The sequence below is a fragment of the Podarcis filfolensis genome (assembly GCF_964270895.1).
Source record: "Podarcis filfolensis genome assembly, chromosome: 11".
Classification (NCBI taxonomy): domain Eukaryota; kingdom Metazoa; phylum Chordata; class Lepidosauria; order Squamata; family Lacertidae; genus Podarcis; species Podarcis filfolensis.
The window spans coordinates 19,043,198-19,063,734 of NC_139613.1; the positions used below are offsets into that span (position 1 = coordinate 19,043,198).

The 20,537-nt window shown below is 45.0% G+C and overlaps 1 protein-coding gene across 2 annotated transcripts in view; it reads right to left on the bottom strand.

The window, feature by feature from the left end:
- OXCT1 (3-oxoacid CoA-transferase 1) overlaps nucleotides 1–17,451 on the bottom strand; it is a 49,535-nt gene extending 32,084 nt beyond the window's left edge. Inside the window, exons 1-6 of one of the 2 annotated variants that reach the window (XR_014539640.1) lie at nucleotides 17,089–17,336; nucleotides 11,644–11,752; nucleotides 9,099–9,189; nucleotides 2,992–3,127; nucleotides 1,344–1,493; nucleotides 732–838 (exon numbers count right to left, since the gene is read on the bottom strand). Coding sequence is in view for 1 of the 2 variants with exons in the window: in XM_083576195.1 (XP_083432321.1) it covers nucleotides 732–838; nucleotides 1,344–1,493; nucleotides 2,992–3,127; nucleotides 9,099–9,189; nucleotides 11,644–11,752; nucleotides 17,089–17,175 (680 nt within the window). In the remaining variant the exon portion in view is untranslated. Of the gene's footprint in view, nucleotides 1–731; nucleotides 839–1,343; nucleotides 1,494–2,991; nucleotides 3,128–9,098; nucleotides 9,190–11,643; nucleotides 11,753–17,088 lie in introns of both variants that reach the window. The other variant, XM_083576195.1, reaches the window with a different exon arrangement.
- Between the last annotated feature and the right edge of the window lie 3,086 nt (nucleotides 17,452–20,537).

The following is a 20,537-nucleotide window of genomic DNA, read 5'->3' on the forward strand; positions in this document are numbered from 1 at the left end:
ACACACGCTCCTTGCGGCTCGTGAAAGGGAGCGCTGAGCAGAGCCTGGGATGCATACAGGCTCTGCTCAGCGCTCCCTTTAAAGAATTTTTTTCCCTTGCATTCCCCCTCTAAAAACTAGGTGTGTCTTATGGTCAGATGCGTCTTATGGAGCGAAAAATACGGTAAATGCTAAATGAGTCCCTGTGGTCGCCAAATTTGAGTGTTTAGAGTTGCATGATACAAGAAATGCAGATTTCTTTTTTAAAAAATTCAGATCTACCCTATTTGTTTTTTTTACAGCATTATAAATTCATTCTCCGTCTATTTAATCCTTATGTTTCCTAAATCTCCACTCTTCACGGGTCATAAGAAACAGAGTCAGACCATTGGTCCCTCTAGGTGAAAACTGTCTGCATTAACACACTCAAAACCTAATCATAACCAAAAAAAGCCAACCCTGAAGTGTGGGCTAAACAACTTTTAAATTAAATTTAAATTATTATACAAGTCAAGTGGACATCATGTGCCCCATGTGAGCTGCAGGTGCATTCCAACACAAGAAAAAAAAAGCCCCTTGGAGCTGCGTATTTCAGGGGAAGAACATTTGCACACTGATGGGTCAGCTTTGTCCAACATGACTGATCTTCACGTTCAGGATACTCTGGTGAGCTTCCAAAGGAAGTCCAAGATTTCCTGGAGAACCCTGCTGCTTTGGAGAAAAGCACATCTGCTCTGTGTGCAATACTGTACCTGAAGATAATGTTCCCGGCACGATCAGATTTCCACGCCTTCACTAGAGCAAAATCCCCTGTTATCGACTTTTCCATAATATAGTGTCGCCCATCAAACTCCCTCACCTGTGAGAAGTCGGGAGCGGGAGGAAATATTTGAAAAGTTATTCATCTTGAAAACTGTTCCTTCCCATGTTGGCATTTTAAATTATTCCTTTGCAGAATGCCAATCAACAGGGATGGAGGCATGGCTGATGCTAACTGGTCAAAAGCCTCACATGGTAATAATAATAATAATAATAATAATAATAATAATAATAATAATAATAATAATTTATTATTTATACCCCGCCCATCTGGCTGAGTTTCCCCAGCCACTCTGGGGAATCGATTGTTAAAAACAATACAGCATTAAATATTAAAAACTTCCCTAAACAGGGCTGCCTTCAGATGTCTTTTAAAAATAGGATAGCTGCTTATTTCCTTGACATCTGATGGGAGGGCGTTCCACTGGCCGGGCGCCACCACCGAGAAGGCCCTCTGTCTGTTATGGACTCTCTCTTCCCAAGAATGATGGTCCCCTACCGCTGCCCTAGTTCCACCATTAAAACACACAAGCATGATCTTTTACCTCTCTGGGCTCGCTGGCAAGGGCAACAGTACCGTCTGTGTTGTATTTGATCGGAGCCCCTCCTTCTTGCACTAAAGTCCCGTACCCCGTGCTGGTGAAGAAAGCTGGGATACCCGCTCCTCCTGCTCGAATGCGCTCAGCCAGGGTGCCCTAGAAGGAAAGAAACTGTTAAGTACAGAGACCAATAACAAGAGAGAGTCCCAGGTTGTTCAGGACGTAAGTGGAGCCAGCAGGATCAGAAGTGGGGCCAATGGCCCTTCTAGTCCAGCATCCTGTTCTCAAACTCCCTACTTCTCCTGCTTTCTCCCCTTTGACTTTTTCTGCCTGCTTCCCACCAAACAGCTCCAATTTTCCTCAAACGGCATGTACTGCCATCTGAATGCAAAAGTATGCAGAACAGCACTCATTAAGGGATTTGGTTTCACGGAAGGTGCACATGGGCCTTAGGATTTCGAATCTCATTGGCTGGCCTGCTCTGATGTCACAGGCTCTCTTAGCACTCTGCTGCCTGGCCTGGAGAACCACTCCTGCCTATCCCACGGTGACATGAAACCCAGAGACAACAGAGAGAGGAAGAAGGGTCCATGAAAATATTTTATGGGAGAACATCCTGCCAGAGCGACAGACAATTTCTAATCTGGCTAGGACCTGCTTTATTCCACCTTTGCAACGGTGGCCTATTTTATGGATAGGATACAGTACTTTTTGTTGCTAGGAAATTCAACACGCCAGCAAACCTGCAAACCTTACCAAAAAAAATTGCTTGATCTCAGAAAGGCCTGAATAAATTCATTCCATACTTAAGTTTGATCCACAAGATGGCAGCATCTGTACTTTACAAACCTGTCTCTGACAATTCTTATCTACCCACCCAATTTGTTGTTGTTGTTTAGTCGTTTAGTCGTGTCCGACTCTTCGTGACCCCATGGACCAGAGCACACAAGGCACTCCTGTCTTCCACTGCCTCCTGCAGTTTGGTCAGACTCATGCTGGTAGCTTCGAGAGCTCCCATAAGTTCCTTGGAAGCCACATGTTGGACCAGGTGGAAGTTCCAAGTTTTTCTTCAAGGGCAGCCCCACATGAAACACATTGAATCATCTAGTCTGGAGTAGTACAGTGGCCAACTCAGTTCTGTCCAAAAGGGGCCTTAGCTGGTGAACCAGCAGGATCTGAAAACAGACGTTCCGAGCCGAGGCCACTTGACCCTCTGGTGAAAATGTTGGATCCAGGATAAACCTCAAGCTACAGACCTGCTCCTTCCAGGGGAGTCTAACTCCACCCAGAACAGGCCAAGAAGCCAAGGTTCACTCTATTAGGTATAACTGTTTTAAATGGCCACAGCCAGCAGGCTGACATCTGGTGACAAAGCGGAAGCAGTCTCTTTCCAAAGCAGCGATTATCTGGAAAACCTTCTCCTGCCAAATCCAAGAATCAGCTGTGATGTGTTCTACAGGCCTGTTAAAAAATGTATTTATTTGTTCAGGCATTTCCTGTTGTTAATTTTTAGATGGCACTGCTCAGTGTCTTGCTTTAGTATTCCATTTTTGTTTATATATGTGTGTGTGTGTGTGTTGCTTGCGTATCTATAAATTCATTACGAAACACATTTTCTTAAAAAATATTTAGCCCCTTCAGAAAGGTGTTCTACCTGTGGCGTAAGCTCAACCTCCAGTTCTCCAGATAAATACTGCCGCTCAAACTCTGCGTTCTCCCCAACGTAGGACGACACCATGCGCTTGATTTGCTTCGTTTGGAGTAAGAGTCCCAGCCCAAAATTGTCTACCCTGCACAGAAAAAGTTGTTGGGCGACGGTTACAACAAAACAAATGCCACAGAATATTATGAAAATTCCACACTGGGGTACCCGCCTTCCAAAAGGGAGAATAAGATAGATATGCCATACTTGGCATCACCCTTTCAGTTTTGTATGTAATAACCTGCACAAGTGCCTCTGTGCCAGAATTGCAAAGGCCCATCACTAGGTGGCACTAATTGTATCGCACAGCTGGACCGGCCATGAGGTAATCAGTTTGTGCTTACATCTTGTCAGTAACAAAAGGAAGCTGGCAGACCATTCATGCACCTAATTCATTTGTCTATACAGTCGTACCTCAGAAGTCGAACAGAATCTCTTCCGGAAGTCGGTTCAACTTCCAAAATGTTCGGAAACCAAAGCGTGGCTTCTGATTGGCTGCAGGAAGCTCCTGCAGCCAATCGGAAGCCGCAGAAGCCCCATCGGACGTTCAGCTTCCAAAAATAGTTCGCAAACCGGAACACTCACTTCTGGGTTTGCAGTGTTCAGGAGCCAAAACGTTCAAGAACTAAAGCTATTTGAAAACCAAGGTACGACTGTACTAGGAGTGGGGGACCATTTTTTGCCTCCTCCCCTTCTGACAACCTTCCAAGGGCCACTTGCTAGAGATGGGCAGCACCAGGGTCAACAGCGGATGGAGAATGAATGTAAATATCACTTTCATTAAGCTAGTTTCTCCCCTCTCTATCCTCCACCCAGGAGACCAAGAGTTCATGATCAGAGTTCAAGGCAAAGAACATCAACGATGGGATGAAGCAAAGACAGTAAGCGGTGTCAAGTTGCAAGAGAAGGTGTGCCCTGGTGAGAGTCCTGAGGTCCAGATAAGGAGGGCTGGAAGGTCACATTCTCCACCGTCCCACCCCAGTCCTGAGGCTCCTTACTTTTGATCTATACCAGTGTTTCCCAAACTTAGGTCTCCAACCATTTTTGGACTACAACTCCCATCATCCCTAGCTAGCAGGACCAGTGGTGAAGGATGATGGGAATTGTAGTTCAAAAAAGACAGCTGGAGGCCCAAGTTTGGGAAACAATGGTGTACACCAACTGGCATTATTTCCCCCACCTAAATCTGGGGGTGCTAGGAATGGAAATTGTGAGTGTATTATCTTCTTCAGTGTGAGGACAACAGTTTGGATAGAGGACACACTGTAATTCAGAATTCAATAATTATATGGAATTTTTCAATTTGCTCGCTTGCTCTTCCTAGGCTATAGGACTGGCCCATCCGGCAAAATATCATGAAGGCAGGCTCCTTACCTAACTCCTGCTCTTTCCAAGCCATAAAGTCATAAAAGTCACCATAAGCCACTTGCTTTATGGCCAGCTGGGACAACTGTCCTCAATCCATCATGAAACGGACTTGGCAAACAATGGCAGGAACAGGAGTGGGTAGGATTGGCAAGATTTAATGCTGCCCCAAGGCTTTTAAACTGCCAGAAGTGAACTACAGGGAAATTATCATCCAATAATTATCAGATAGGAAACGGGGCTGGAAGGGGTCATCAGACAACGCTGCAAAGATGAGCTTATGGAAGCCGATAAGATCACAGAATCATGTTCCTAAAGAGTTGTCGGTGCCCCGAAGCAAAGTCATGCCTCCATCCACAGAAACACACACAGAGAGAGATGAACCACTTTAACTCACAGGCAGGGAGCAAGAGCAAACAGCCTGCATTACTTACTTTGATCTCAGCATCACTAATTCAGATACAGTGGTACCTCAGGTTAAGTACTTAATTCGTTCCGGAGGTCCATTCTTAACCTGAAACTGTTCTTAACCTGAAGCACCACTTTAGCTAATGGGGCCTCCTGCTGCCGCTGCGCCACCGGAGCACGATTTCTGTTCTCATCCTGAAGCAAAGTTCTTAACCTGAAGCACTATTTCTGGGTTAGCGGAGTGTGTAACCTGAAGCGTATGTAACCTGAGGTACCACTGTATACATATGGAAATAGCAGCAAACAGCAGTAAGGATAATTATAGTGGATTCTACTGCTGCACACAATGCAGCTGTAACTTCGGCATCTGCACATTACAGGGGTGGTAAAACTCCCTGCAATGATGCCATAGGGTCACAAATACATGTTTTGTTCAGTATTAGCCGAGGGCCATGTTCCCTTATACACAACCTTCTGGGGGCCGCGTGTCAAGAGTAGGTGGGGCCCGAGGCAAAAATGGGCGGAGCAACAGATGCGGTTCTAACCTTTCGTGCGCTCCAGCCACGCAGAGGAAGCCAGTGGGTGTTGTTGATATTTTAAGACCTATATCTCCATACAGGGAAGCAAGAAGCATCGCCACAGTTCAAGAACACATTCCTGACAGGCAAGGGGCACTCAAATGGGGGTGCAGAGCAGGGCTGGTGAGAGGTGCAGCCTAGAGAGAGTCCCGAGGGCCAGGTGGAAAGGTCTGGTAGAGGGTGCATTTAGCCTCCAGGTCACCTGGCCCTAGCCTTATAATACAGTGGTACCTCGGGTTACAAACACCTTGGGTCACAAACACTTCGGGTTACACACTCCACTAACCCAGAAGTAGTACCTCGGGTTAAGAATTTTACCTCAGGATGAGAACAGAAATCACGCACCGGCGGCATGGCGGCAGCGGGAGGCCCCATTAGCTAAAGTGGTACCTCAGGTTAAGAACAGTTTCAGGTTAAGAACGGACCTCCAGAATGAATTAAGTTCATAACCAGAGGTACCACTGTACTTGCATGCTGGCAGTGCTCCTCTTGAGACCCAAATGGGATTAGTAGTGGGTCCCAGACCCACCAGTTGAAGATCAGTGTTCTAGGCCAGGGATTCCCACACATGGGTCTCCAGCTGTTTTTTTGGACTACAGTTCCCATCGTCCCAGACCAGTGGCTGCTAGCTAGGGATGATGGGAGTTGGGGTCCAACAATTGTCTCTACCCAAGTTTGGAAAGCCCTGCTCTGGGCCAAGATTGGGGACCCTGCGGCTTTCCAGATGTTGCTGGACTATAACTCCCATCATCCCTGGCCACCACCATGCTGGCTGGGTTTCTCTTGGGAGTTGAAGGCCAACCACAACTGAACAGCCAAAGGTTCTCCACCCCAGCTTGGTTCAGTTCATTTGTGTGCTCTCTTTTTCCTAGAGCAGCTTCTGTTTCTTGGTCACTCTGAGGGTGAAGGTAATAGAAGCACAACAGAAAAGGAAACCTCAAGTTTTTAGGGGTCCCCTCCTTCATGTTATACATTATGGATATCATGCAGTCAGTCACAATACTCACAACACAAGCCTAGCAAATGACATCTAACAGGGGCTAGGAAAAAAATAACATCCCAACCAGAGAAGAATGGCAGACTAAGTTGATGGATTATGCCGAAATGGCAAAAATGACTGGAAGAATCAGAAATCAGGAAGACTAACATTTTAATAGAGAATGGGAGAAATTTATAACTTATCTAAAAACCATTGTAAACAGTTAAGATTGTTAGTAGGATTGGAATAACACTTGTAGTTTAATGGTGAATTTTGGATTTTATGGAGATGGATTACTATAAAAGATTCAGGAAGGAATGGCTAACAGTAGGACCCACAAAGGGGAGGAGGGAAGTCCAGGAGATTCTTTGGAATCTTGTTTTTATGTTGCATGTTGAATATGTGATTGTAAAACTGTAATTCGAAGAACCAAATAAATAAATAAATAAATAAATAAATAAATTTTAAACGACATCTAATAGGGGCTGCAAGCCAAGGTTAATCTTTTTGTCTCTCATGCATGACAGACTGTTCTAATGCAGTGGCTGACTTCAGGGTTGGAAAACCTCCCATGTTTCCATTCCTCGTTTGTCGCCTGAATAGCAAACAACCCTGTCGACAGTGTGTGAACATTCAGAGCCTCTGTATGTTAGGAATTATTACCGGGACTGTCTGACCTGCCAGAATGCTGAAGTAACCTTCTCCCTATAAAAAGAAATTGCTGTTCTGAAGTGTGTAGGGTTGACAGTGTCAGTTCAAAAATAAACACAGTTAACATCTGGTGAAATATGCTAAAATAATTTAGGACCAGTTGGGCTGGTCCGAATATGTATTTCCATTTATTTCAAGGTAAGAATTGGGTGCCGTTGTGAGGTGAAATGAAAGCAAACAAATCCATAGGCAATCCAGTGTTGCATAGAAAGAGGCTGCAAACCAAAATGCAATCTTATTTTTTGGAGGTGAGGGGAAAGAAGAAGAAGAAGAAGAAGAAGAAGAAGAAGAAGAAGAAGAAGAGGAAGAGAAGAAGAAGAAGAAGAAGAAGAAGAAGAAGAAGAAGAAGAAGAAGAAGAAGAAGAAGAAGAAAGAGAGAGAGAGAGAGAGAGAGAGAGAGAAGAGATTGTGTGTGTGGTTGTAGCACCTGTGCTTTCTGATTTCGCTCATTTGCAAATGTGCCCAGAAGCCCAAAGAAGTTGCCAACTGATATACAAATTTAATTAACAACAACAAGAACCCCCATACAAAAAGCATGAACCCGAGCCCTGGGAAAATGCCTCAGTGAGCTTCTTCACAGGTGTAGCGAGGGCAGCAGAGCAACTGGTTGAGCCAGGCACTCAGGAATGCTGAAACTGGTGCCAGCATCAAGGGATGCAGAATTTAAAATAGGTCGCCCAGGAACTTAGCCAATATTGGTCATCGTGACCCCATATGCCCTTTGTCCCCTTTTGACAGGCATTAAGAAAATATATGACTGAAGTCAAAAGAAAAGTAATAGATCTGACATAAAACTGGGGGAATATGTTAAGGACTGCAGAAGATTAACACTGCGTGCAACAAACATTATTTTCTTTGTTTCCACAATTTGCATGACGTCCCATAACAAAAAGTTACCTGGACAGTGTGCATAGCTATAGATATATGTATATCTTGTGCGTATATATTCTTCAGCATCACAAGAAAAGCTTGAGCATTTCATGTATTCCAAGTACTGTGTCAAGTTTCCAGCAATGACATTCAAATTGGGTAATGAAAAAAGACTAAAAGTGTTTTGATTATAGAGGATATCAGCATGATCTTATCATTTAGCTACACTGTAAATAGCAGTATCAGGGAAAACCTTCTTTATTAATTAATGTTTAACCAGATTCAGGTCTTTTACACCAAGCATCCAAATCCCTCTGGTGTTTTGCAAACACTCGTTAACACTGATAACATGGGACAAAGTTAATTTAAATGAAAATGCAGGTCTTGGTGCTCTGCTTATGTGAATGTAACCAGGCACAGCCACCGGCAGCTCAGCCCTCACTACACTTGTATATAATGCATTTAGCGTAGTACCAGCCTCATCATTTCAAGTTATTATTAATTACAGTGGTACCTTGGTTGTCAAATGCCTTGGTACTCAAACAACTTGGAACCCAAAGACTGCAAACCTGGAAGTAAGTTCAGTTTGCGAAGTTTTTTCGGAAGATGAACGTGCTCTGTTTCAAGTGTCACGCTTCCATTTTGAGTGCCACACTTCCGTTTTGAGTGTTACGCTGAAGTCTGCTTTTGTTATTTATTCTGCGGCCCTTTTTGTTTTGTTTTTGTGACTGTGTGGAACCCAGTTCAGCTACATATTGACTGATTGTGTGACTGCAGTACATTGTTTATTGCTTTCATTTTATGGATCAATGGTCTCATTAGACAGTAAAATCCATGTTAAATTCATGTTTTAGGGGTTGTTTTTAAAAGTCTGGAATGGATTAATCCAAGCGTGCCTTGGTTTTGGAACGCTTTGGTTTTGGAACGGACTTCCGGAACGGATTAAGTTTGAGAACCAAGGCACCACTGTATAAATGTATATATCGCTTTATGCCAAAACAGTCTTCTATTTTGAAATGTGGGTTCTCCAGAGGGAAAACCAGGGCGCTTCCTCACGCATACAAGGGCTGTGGTCCATCACCAGTTGCATAAGAGAATCCCAATTAGATTTTGTACAAAATCTATTCCAAGAACAGATGCACACGTACCCTGCATTGTTACTGACAGCGGTTATCCCTTTTACACCAGTCTTCAACAGTGCTCCTATGAGGTTCTCAGGGATGCCACAGAGCCCAAAACCTATGCAACACAAATTATTCAGCAGTGAACATCTCCATTGCAAAAATGACCCACCATCAACCATTCGTTCACCTCAAGCAGGGACCTTCTTCAGCAGCACATGATGGACCCTGCCTTCCAACCCAGAAGAAGGGGTCCCTCCCATATTATGATGGTCTTCAAAGCCAACACAACCCCCGTTTTTGTCTGCATATGGGGAATGGGAAGGGCCAATGGAGACCACAAATTTCAGCCCACTAGTAAGCTGACCCAAAACACACGGATCCTATTAAATCTAAATGTTGTGATCAAATGATGTGGTTTGCCAAGTGGCAAAAAAAAACCAGCTAGCACCTGAAACCATGGGTGGAAACATTCAAACCTGCAGAAAGCAGCAGCTCAATTCTCCCTTACCTCTGCAGGCTAACTTTGACAGGTGGACAGGACTTTCTTAACTGAACTCTGCACTGGTCTCCCCTTTGTGAAATTACTGGCCTATATAATGACGTTCCCTCCACAACAATAAAACAACGTACACAATGCTTCCTTTACTTATCTTTCTATTGCCCTGGGCTGTTCAACTTCTAGAGCAATTCTCTTTGTGATAAAGGTACAGTTCTGAAGTCAGCAGAGACCAAACCACAGCCCTTTATAGTCTTAAGAGCTCTCAGCTTTAAGTATTTTTAATGCCCTGACGTGAGAACTCTGCATTCTGAAGCCCTCACCCTGCCCTAGAAACGTTACTCGTAAAAGTGTTTTATGCTTGCTTTCCCAACATTTTAACACCATCCCTGAAAAGCCCACAGATACACAAACCCAATGAAGACAATAAGTCTGAGTAGGCGCAGCTGTTTTTGCAGCTCTAAAGCACTAGGTGTGTCTCCTAGGCTGGTTTCTTGAAGCCAATGATGGAAGCATCTCCTGCTCAGAGGCAGAAGCCCAACTTCCTGGCTCAATCAAAGTGGAAGCCCTTTTTCTCATCTTCTAAATCACATGCATATTGAATGCGTGGAAGGGAAGCAGTTCCACACCCACTGTCTCTACCCCATGATCTTCACACAATTGGCAGAAGGTCTGAAAAAGGCCTCTGTTGACATACAGGTGTAGGCATGTAGCCGTTCCACAAGGTCGGAACCCAGTTTAATCAGGGTTCCAAGTTGTGCAGTGAACCCATGTACACAGAGGTTCCTTCCAGACCTTTGGCCAAATACATATGGGGCAGAACCCCAAGGCACCCAAAGGTTGGGAATGGGGCTGGGAAGCCCAGCTCTACTCCTCGCTCCCTGCATGCAGAGGAAGTATCAACAAACCTGTAGAACAGCCTTGTCCAACCTTGAGTGCCCAGATGGTTGTTGGCCTCCAATCATCCTTGGCCAATCTGGCTAGGGATGATGAGGATTGTAGTCCAACAATTTGTGGAGAACCAAGGTTGGAGAAGGCTTCTATAGAAGAATGCAAGGGAAAAGGAGTCAGGTTAAATCTGATTATACAGGAACATAGGAAGCTGTATGGTATTACCAGCACTGACTGGCAGAGGCTCTCCAGGGTTTGAACCTTGGTTTTCTGCATGCAAACCAGCTGTTCTACCACTGACCTACAGCCTTTCTCCCATTTTACCAACTGCCTAGGAATCCTTTACAGTGGTACCTTGGGTCCCGAATGGCTTGGCTCCTGAACAAATCGGCTCCCGAACATCGCAAACCCAGAAGTAAGTGTTCTGGTTTGCAAACGTTTTTTGGAAGCCAAATGTCCGTTTTGGCTGTCAGCATTGTTTCTGGCGCCAATCAGAAGCCACGCCTTGGTTTGCAAACGTTTTGGTAGTCAAACGGACTTCCAGAATGGATTGAGTTTGGGAACCAAGGCACTGGTGTATTACCGTATTTTTCGCTCTATAGGACGCACCTTGTTTTAGAGGGGGAGAACAAGAAAAAAAATTTCTCCCCCTCTCTGCGCAGCGCCCCTTCAGCGAAGTGGCAGGAGAAATGGAGCCCCTTCCATTTCTCATCCCGCTTAGCTGAAGGGGCGCTGCGCCTTAGCTGAAGGGACACCTACCCTTCAGCGAAAGGAACCTGAAGCCTCCTGAGCACGGCGGGAGCTCCCACTGCGCTCCGGAGGCTTCAGGTGGCTATCTTTGGAGCCTGTAGAGCGGGAGGGGTCGGTGCGCACCGACCCCTCTCGCTCTCCAGGCTTCAGCGAAAGCAATGTGAAGCCTCCGGAGCGCGGTAGGAGCGTTCCCACTGCGCTTCAGAGGTTTCGCATTGCTATCGCTGAAGCCAAGGAGCCTGCATTTGCTCCATAAGACGCAAACACATTTCCCCTTCATTTTTGGAGGGGAAAATGTGTGTCTTATAGAGCAAAAAATACGGTATGTTTTGTCTGAAGTACTGAAAATCTAAAGCCTATCATTTATGTTCATGGAGTAGCAGAAATGTTTCCAATTCATAAAAATGAGCAAGTAGATTCCTAAGTACTTACCACCAACGAGGAGAGTGGCCCCATTGGGTATGTCTTTTACTGCTTCCACCGGATCATTATAAAACTGGGTGTTGTGGCGGCTGCTTGTTGAAAAATAGCAGCCACAGCTCTAGAAAGAGTAGAAGAAACAAAGGGGAGAAAGCGTCAAGGTACAACCTTAGGTGCTCATTCGCAGTAACAAAGGATATCCCGCCAGCAGTTTTTAGAAAGACATGCACAAGAAATTTGTGCTGATCAAAAAGTGCAAAGAATGCATGCTAGAGGCTCATGGGTAACACTAGATTTGAAGGGTGTACGTCACTATGGTCAAAACGACATGTATGCTGCCATTTTATACAACCATACAACTAATAAAATGAATGTGATGTTGAATTTCCCAATAATCTCTGCTTGCTTTCCTTCCTTTTTAAAAGGGCAAATTTCTAGCTACTGCGCTTGAAAGTTTTCAGGCAATGCACCCTGAAACATCAGAAGGAACTGCAGTTCCAGACATGCTCTGCATAATATGAGCTCTGAATCACTTTAGCAAATACTGTATTTAGGTGAAGGACAGTAGGGGAAAGATTTAAATTCTTTAATTATTCTTTGCAACTTGGAAGTAAGGGTATTATTACAAATACCAATACTCTTAAGCAATAAACATATTGTAAACTTGAATTTCCAAAACCACATTTAGAGGTCTGTCCTTGATATGTCTGGCCACATTTTTAATTAAAGAAAACAGTGTCTGAACAGACTGTACTACTATCTTAAGCAACTCCTAGGAAATATCTTTTCTCTAGACACGCAACTAGGGCAAGGGTAAGTATATTTCAGGTTTCAACAAAATGCCTGAGCTTCACAAGCTTGCAGAATCATAGTTAAGAAACTTTATGCTCCAATCCTAAAAAGACTAACTTAGAAGCAATTGCCACAGATCACAGGCTTAAATCCTGTAGGAAGTAAATTCCATTGAAGCCATTAAATTTCATTCTGATTCTGCAGACATGGATACTTATGGATTTTATTTTATTTTATTTTTATTTTATAAATTAGATTCATATCCTATCTTTCTTCCAAGGAGCTCAAGGTGTCATACTTTGTTCTCCCCCTCCCCATTTTATCCTCATAGAATAACAACCCTGGGGGGGTAGGTTAGTGACTGGCCCAAGGTGACCCAGTAAACTTCAAGGCTGAGTGTTTTATTTTAAATAGTAAAACTAATGTGGTATATCTTAAAAAGAACAATATATAAATATTTTTTAAATAAACAAGGATCTGTCTAGTCATACTAACATATACTATATTGTAAAATGACATACAATTGAGTTATATTCCTATTTAAAATTTATTTACAATTCTTTATTATTTTTGAAAATGTTTTGCCATCTTAGTAAACAACACAAAGTCTTAAGTTATCAAAGGTTCTAAGGCTGCAATCATAACCCTACTTACCCAGAAGTAAGCTCCATTCAATTCAACAGGACTTACAGTACTTCTGAGTAGACATAGCTAGGACAACACAGTAAAATGTTGATTCTATTGCAGTTAAAACCCTTTCTATTGGAATTTCAACTACGTGTCAGTCACCTTGTGGGTGTTTCTAAACGGCAACGCCAGGTAAACCTCTTAATAAACCAGATTCCTGGCAGTGCAAGTATATTTAGTCAGCAGCAAGTTCTACTGAATTCTATGAAACATACAGTAAGGTAAAGGTAAAGGGACCCCTGACCATTAGGTCCAGTCGTGACCGACTCTGGGGTTGTGGTTCTCATCTCGGTTTACTGGCCGAGGGAGCCGGCATACAGCTTCCGGGTCATCTGGCGAACCGGAGAAGCGCATGGAAACGCCATTTACCTTCCCACCGGAGCGGTACCTATTTATCTACTTGCACTTTGATGTGCTTTCGAACTGCTAGGTTGGCAGGAGCAGGGACCGAGCAACGGGAGCTCACCCCGTCGCGGGGATTCGAACCGCCGACCTTCTGATCAGCAAGTCCTAGGCTCTGTGGTTTAACCCACAGCGCCACCCGCGTCCCTTGAAACATACATTACTCCCTAATAAATGATCTTAGAAATGTAGTCTTAGGCTGCATTCTGATACAGCAAGGTGGGGAACTTCCAATCCATGGACCAGTTTGGCCCATCAGGGATTCCATTTTGGGTTCTGAGGCCATTTTTCTAAAACCATGGTCACTTGTCAATCAAGTGGCATCACCCAATGATGCCTTGGGCATGTGATATCAACTGATTGGCAGGACTTCAATCCAGCTTGTACGTTTTACTTCCCTGCAAGAAATGGTTGGCCCAGAGGCTTCAATCCTGTTTTGTAGCGTACACTTACCTAGGAGTAAATTTGGTTAACAACAACAACACATCCTCCATGTAATCCTATGACATCTGCACTACTCTTTACCTATTTACAAAAATCTGAGATGTCTCCTGGCCTGACCAAATATGTAAAATTATGTCCTATTTCTAATCAGATTATTAAGTAGATATACAACATAAAATAGGAGGGGGGAGGAACTCATTTTCCTTACTATTAAAGCCCAGAAATAATGAGCAATGGAGCACTCAGCAATGGAGCTTCTGGCAGCCTTCTGCACAAGATACTTTAAGAAGAACCAGCCAACAATTCTTCCCGGCGTGGAAAGTCACATGCTATGCTTCATCAACACTGGCACAACAACAGAAACCCCAAGCAACCCTTTCTCCAACAAGGACACATCTCTCAGCCAGTCAAAGTGTGCCGACTAGGTCAAAGTCATTTCTCCTTTGACACAGAGCTACAGCTAGTCTCCAATTTATACTGCAGTGCAGCAGTTCAAATTTCTGCATATGGAAACTTTGTGAGCCAGTATTATGCACATTGAGAAAAGTTGTGTCCAGCATGTTAAAAACACTGGGTGACACTGAATTGTGGCATCCAATGAAGGACTTCTACTTAACCTTCCTCTGGGGAATCCTCCAAGAGCAGAATGAGGAGGGAGGGAGGGGAATTCTGTGGCATCTACTGGTGTGACATTAAATCTGGCCTACAAGGTTTCCATTGCCTTGTCAGGAAATCTAGAACAGGGCAGAACACCTGAAGCAGCGTCCCAATAAACAAGAGATTGCTAGGTACCAGCACAGGATTACATGCTCACTTGCAGAACAAGAATGCCCAACCTCCAGCGCAGACAGCTGAAAGTTGTGGCACTTCTAGACAAGAGCAGAAGAGCCCAGAGGGCCTGAGTCTATGGCACAACACAGCTAAGCCTATGCTATTGCTTCCCTCCCTAGTGACACACCCTGTCTTCCTTCCCAAAGCAGGAGACTAGAAGCAGAGCCATGGAACTTGCTCCCGTAAGAGGCAATGGCAGCCACCAAGTTGGATGGCTTTAGAAGAGGATCAGACGAGGGGCGGACTCTGGTAATAAATATGGTGCCCTGAGCAAGGACAAAATTTGCCGCCGCCACCCCAAAAAAGCATTGCTTATTTTCACAATACAGTGGTACCTCGGGTTAAGAACTTAATTCGTTCTGGAGGTCTGTTCTTAACCTGAAACTGTTCTTAACCTGAGGTACCACTTTAGCTAATGGGGCCTCCCGCTGCCACCACGCAATTTCTGTTCTCATCCTGAAGCAATGTTCTTAAACCAAGGTAGTATTTCTGGGTTAGCGGAGTCTGTAACCTGAAGCGTATGTAACCCGAGGTACCACTGTAATGTCTTTAGTACAGTTGCTTTCTTATGGATCTCTTCAGTAGGTACCCATATAAATATAGGGTTGTTGTTGTTGTTTTGCGCCCCCTTGGCTTGGCACCCTAGGCAGGGGAACTACCTGCATCCCACTAATTCTGGCACTGATTAGACAAAACAAGGCTATCCTTTGTTCTGCCTCTGCTGCGAGAGGAATCGGGCCTCTGAATACCACTTGTTCCGCTCATGTCCCACTGGCATCCAGTCAGTGGGAAGAGGATGCTGGACTGAATGGACCTGGTCCAGCAGGCTTGTCTTATGTTCTTATTCATCTGTTTTGCATGCAAAAAGTACCAGATTCAGTCTCTAGGTAGGGCTGGCACACTCCAGACCAGAAACACGGCCAGTCAGCCTAGACCAGCCTTTGCCAACCAGGCCCCCTCTCCAAATTCCCTTTGGGGGGTTAAATGAGGAGAGACCACCTTGAGCTCCTTGCAGAAAAAGCAGGATATAAATGCAACAAATAAACAAATGTTTAGGACTTCGATTCCCATCACCCCCAGGAAGCAAATGTTCAAAAAACCCCAAAAACTTTAGAATTTCACTGCTTTCTGCATGCTATTTGGCTCTTTAAAACTTTTTTAATTCAGTTTTTTTCCTATTTATTTAGGGGGATTTTCCTTGAAGGGCGTGGAGGGGAGAAACAATCACACTATGCAATCGCACTCATGGGCATAGCCAAGGAAATAAAATAAACAAACAAAAATACTTAACTAAAAGCAGAAATTGTAGAAAGATTTTGACAGGTGTTTTCCCCCCTGAGCACTTGGGGTCAAAATAAAGTATTTTAAAACATTTCATTCCCAATCGGCTAGGCAGTTAGACAAAGGATGATGACAGGTGGGTGTCTTGCTGCCTCCCACCCCACCCCCCAACATAAATCCTGGCTGCGCCCCTGGCCACACCTGACTATACCAGTTCTATTTGGAATGTACCTGTTTCTGTGTTTCCACATCTTCCAAGAGGCGTAAGGGAGCGCCTTAATGAAAGATGCAAGAAGACCTCTGGCTAGGCCTGTCTTACCGCCAGTCAGCCTGCTCCTATCCTAAGTCACTTAGCCAGCCCTGTCCCCTGGGGATGGGGACAGAAAGGGACAGAGCGCGGGCCTGCAAGCAAAGCTGCTCCCTTCCTTCTTCCTCAAGGTCAGCTAAACAAACAGGCGCCTCTGTTCCGCTGAAGGACGCGCGCTCAGCAGGTAGGGATCCCCTCCGGCCTGGTCAGCCCAGTGGCGCAAGGAGAGAGGCGCGCCGCTCCTTCTGCCGCGCGTCGCGGGGGAATCTTTACGCCTTTGCAAGGAAACCTTCGCGCGCAACGAGCCTTGAAGGGAAAGGCGAGCAGGAGGTTCATCCACGGTTCAGAGCCGGCCAGGGGCCAAAGGGAAGGGAGCCAGGAGGCCGGCGAGCGGATTAGAGAGCAAGAGGGCATGGAAATGTCAGTGGGACGCGTTGCTGTTTAGGGGGGAAGGGGGCGAAAGGCTGCCCAGTGGCCAGGAGAAAAAAGAAAAGTGGGGCAGGTGGCGGAGAGAAGCAGCATGGCCTGCTCTTGCGCCTTCGTAGGGGAGGATTTTTGCATCACATGGAGCGAAACCTGATCTCCTGCTAAGGCTCAAGCTGCGCCGGCGAGTCGGTCCAAGTTGCAGAGGCTGCAAAGGCTTCCTCGCGAGTAAGCGCGCACAAAGCCGCCGCAGAAGGGTCCTCTGCAACCATCGCCGCGCGCTTGCTTACCTTGGCCGGGGCTCGACTGAGGAGCTGCGCCGTGCCAGAGCCGGGCAGGCAGCGAGCAAAGCGGGCCAGGAGGCTCTGAGCCGCCATCTTCGTGCGCTTCGCGGCGTGCAAGGCGAGCAGGAAGGAGCCGGGGCGAGCAGCGGCCTTGGAGAAGGAGAAGAAGAGGAGGCGGTGGCGGCGGCGGCGGCGGCTGATGCCCAACCCCCTCGGCGCGAGGCTGCCGGAAAAAAAAGAGAGAGCAGGGCGCGCCTGTCAAATGGGATGCGAAGCTGGGGGAGGGTTAGGGGGCTCGACGTCTGACGTCGTTTTTAACTCCTTGTAAAACCAAGCGGGAGGCTGGAGAAATGCACCGGCTCCTTGGAGGAGGCTCCTTGGGAGTTGGAGATGCAACAGGGCGCGCTCTGTGCTCCGTGGCGCTTGCTCCCAGGAACGGCGCCCTTACAGATTAGCAGACTGTGTCCTTTTAAACGTGTTTCTTTTTTTTCTTTTTTTTTTTTTTAAAATATTTTTATTTTTCCATATAAACACAATACAACAAACATAAACATACAAAAACAAGAACAAAACAAAAAACATGTATCGTTTCATATCCTAATTTCATATCCTATCTTCCCCGACTTCCTCATGCCTCCCTTTTCTGTATTCCAAATTCTTATCGATTGTTCAGCAAATCTTCCCTTATTTTAATTTAAATTTAGACTATTCTTCCTTGTTTTCCTTGTCTTAACCATTGCTAATAGTAACCATTTACTTTCCAGTCCAACATCATTCTAACTTTCATTAACTTTGTGATATTTCTTTAAATAGTCCTTGAATTTTTTCCATTCTTCTTGCGCTGCTTCTCTTCCCTGGTTTCGGATTCTGCTCGTCATTTCTGCCAACGTGTTTCTAGGATGCTTTGGTTTGGTTTTCCTCTTGTTTTCGTTATGTACTTTGTGGTTTTATTCCGAGATCTTCGGACGAAGGATGGTATACAAATTTAATAAATATACAATTGTACTAATGATGCCCCCGACCGAGCCGAATGTTTTGGTTGTTTAGTTGGTTTGACTTATCTGCCGCTTTTCCACAAGGAGCAGCTCGCAGCAAACTTTCGGAACGGCACAACGGAGCACCCTGGGAATACAAAATGCAGATCATGTCAGTAAATTAGAAATAACGAAAACCATCCATTTAGCAAACACAGAATGAATTCAGTAATACAAAGAAAAAACAATATAGGCTTAAATACTACAGAGCAAAAACGAATGGAGCTTTCACTCAATAAAGCAGGGTAAGGACGACTAGGGATGCAAAAGGTTAGACATAGTTTACTTGGGAGTAAGCCATATTGGGCTCAGTAAGACTTCCGAGTACACACTGCAGTGACGAGTGTAAGATCCAATGAAATCAATAGCGCTGATTTTTTAGTAAATTGGTTGTAAAGTGATAGGACGAACTTCCAAAGACAAAATAAAATTAAGGAGTGGATTTTAATGGATCCTTGTGGTTTGGTTTTTTGGGGTTGCCTGCTTGTGAACTGGCCCCTGTAGCTGCTCCCTGTAGCAGCACTTTTATTTCTGCAGAGATTAGCAGGTTTTCATTTTACCTGCATCCCATGAAAATTTTTACTCCTGATTTCTGCATATCAAACCTCAGCTAAAAGCAGTGAAGTTTTTGGCTTTTCCTGTACAGTTGGCTTTGTTCCGCTTTGTCATGCAAACTCAGCAAAATCTGCTCTCAGAAATCATAACTTCCATTTGTTCCTGCAGATTGCATTAAAACAACAAAGAAATCAGACCTTTATGTAACTCTTCTGCCCTGGAATATGCTTCCTAGTGAGGTTGTGAAATAAGAACATGTCTCCTTTTGCACCATACATTGAAAGCACTATGGTACCACTTTAAGAGTCTCTGCTCCCCAGAATTCTGGGAACTGTAGTTTGTTCAGAATTAGAGCCTCACAGAGCTACACTTTTCAGAGTAGTGCAACAATCCCTGCCTTAGCTTGTTGATATTTGGGGAGTTTCAAGGGGCTAATCTCCCTTTTGGGATGGGTGTTTCAACCCCTTGATTAAAGTAACCTAGTGATGGTCTGTCCTCTGAGAATCTCTTGAAGTTTGGCCTGCCAGAAGTTGTATGTGCAAAAGACCTCTTTTGTGCAGTTTTACATTGGATTTCTCTGTGTTTAATGTCCCTGCTACGTCCAAATAAATGTGTTCAATCACTGTGAAGCACCCCTAGAGCTGGGGAGCACATATTTTATCACGGAGTCCGATCAGTTTTGCAGCACAATACCCTTCTGTCACTCAGGCTACTGTCTGCAGAGCAGAACACAGCCCAAAAATGAAAGATGTGTCCGTCCCCGGCTTAGAGCAGTCAGCTTCTAAGTCAGCAACAGACATCTGACAGCCTGAAGTTAGCATTTGAACCCTGCAGTCATATGTCATGGTGTCATTTTTCAGGAAAAGCAGGAGTCAAATGAATATTAGGGTTTGGGTTTCAGGGTTTAAATATGCCAGTGCAATGAAGCAATTGAATTAATGCGCGTTATGCATAGTCATTGCATAGCTCCTTCTAATGGTACTTTTTTATGGCTAAACAACAATACGCACAAATGAAACATGAGAGCAAGCATCTACATTGGCTGATAAAACTGTTTCCCAAATATCAGGCATGCCGTAGTTGTGGCACCTTTCAGTTTTTTAGTCAGATCAGTGCAGTTTAGCGGCTAGGAGTTATGAATCAGGAAGCCCCTGGTTTGAATTCAGCCTCTGGCATAAATTTCCTTAGCAAGCCCCTCTTTTGCAGCTTCAGTATGGCTATTGGGAGGCTTGGGCAGAGGAAGGGGAGTGTGGTGGGTGCGGGTCATCCCAGGTGTCACTACCGAGGGGGGTGACAAAATGCCAGGCAGCACTCATCATCATCATCATAAACTTTATTGCACTAGCCAAAGGCCATGGCATCATTCACAAAGGGAACAAAAAGAAAAGCAACAATAACCATAAAGACATCAGGCACTGCAGATGCAATAAACCACGATCACGTCTCCTAAGAATTATTTGTTGCATACGATAGAATAGCAAGGAATTCTCAGGTAGAATGTGCCAGGTTAAATGTCCGAATCACCTTTGCAATTGACTGCTATTTTATCTAGTTCTTTTCTCCTGATCTTCTTAGCTGCCAATGCATATTGTTGTTGTTTAGTCGTTTAGTCGTGTCCAGCTCTTCGTGACCCCATGGACCAGAGCACACCAGACACCCCTGTCCTCCACCGCCTCCCGCAGCTTGGTCAAACTCATGCTGGTAGCCTCAAGAACACCGTCCAACCATCTCTTCCTCTGTCGTCCCCTTCTCCTTGTGCCGTCCATCTTTCCCAACATCAGGGTCTTTTCCAGGGAGTCTTCTTTTCTCATGAGGTGGCCAAAGTATTGGAGCCTCAGCTTCAGGACCTGTCCTTCCAGTGAGCAC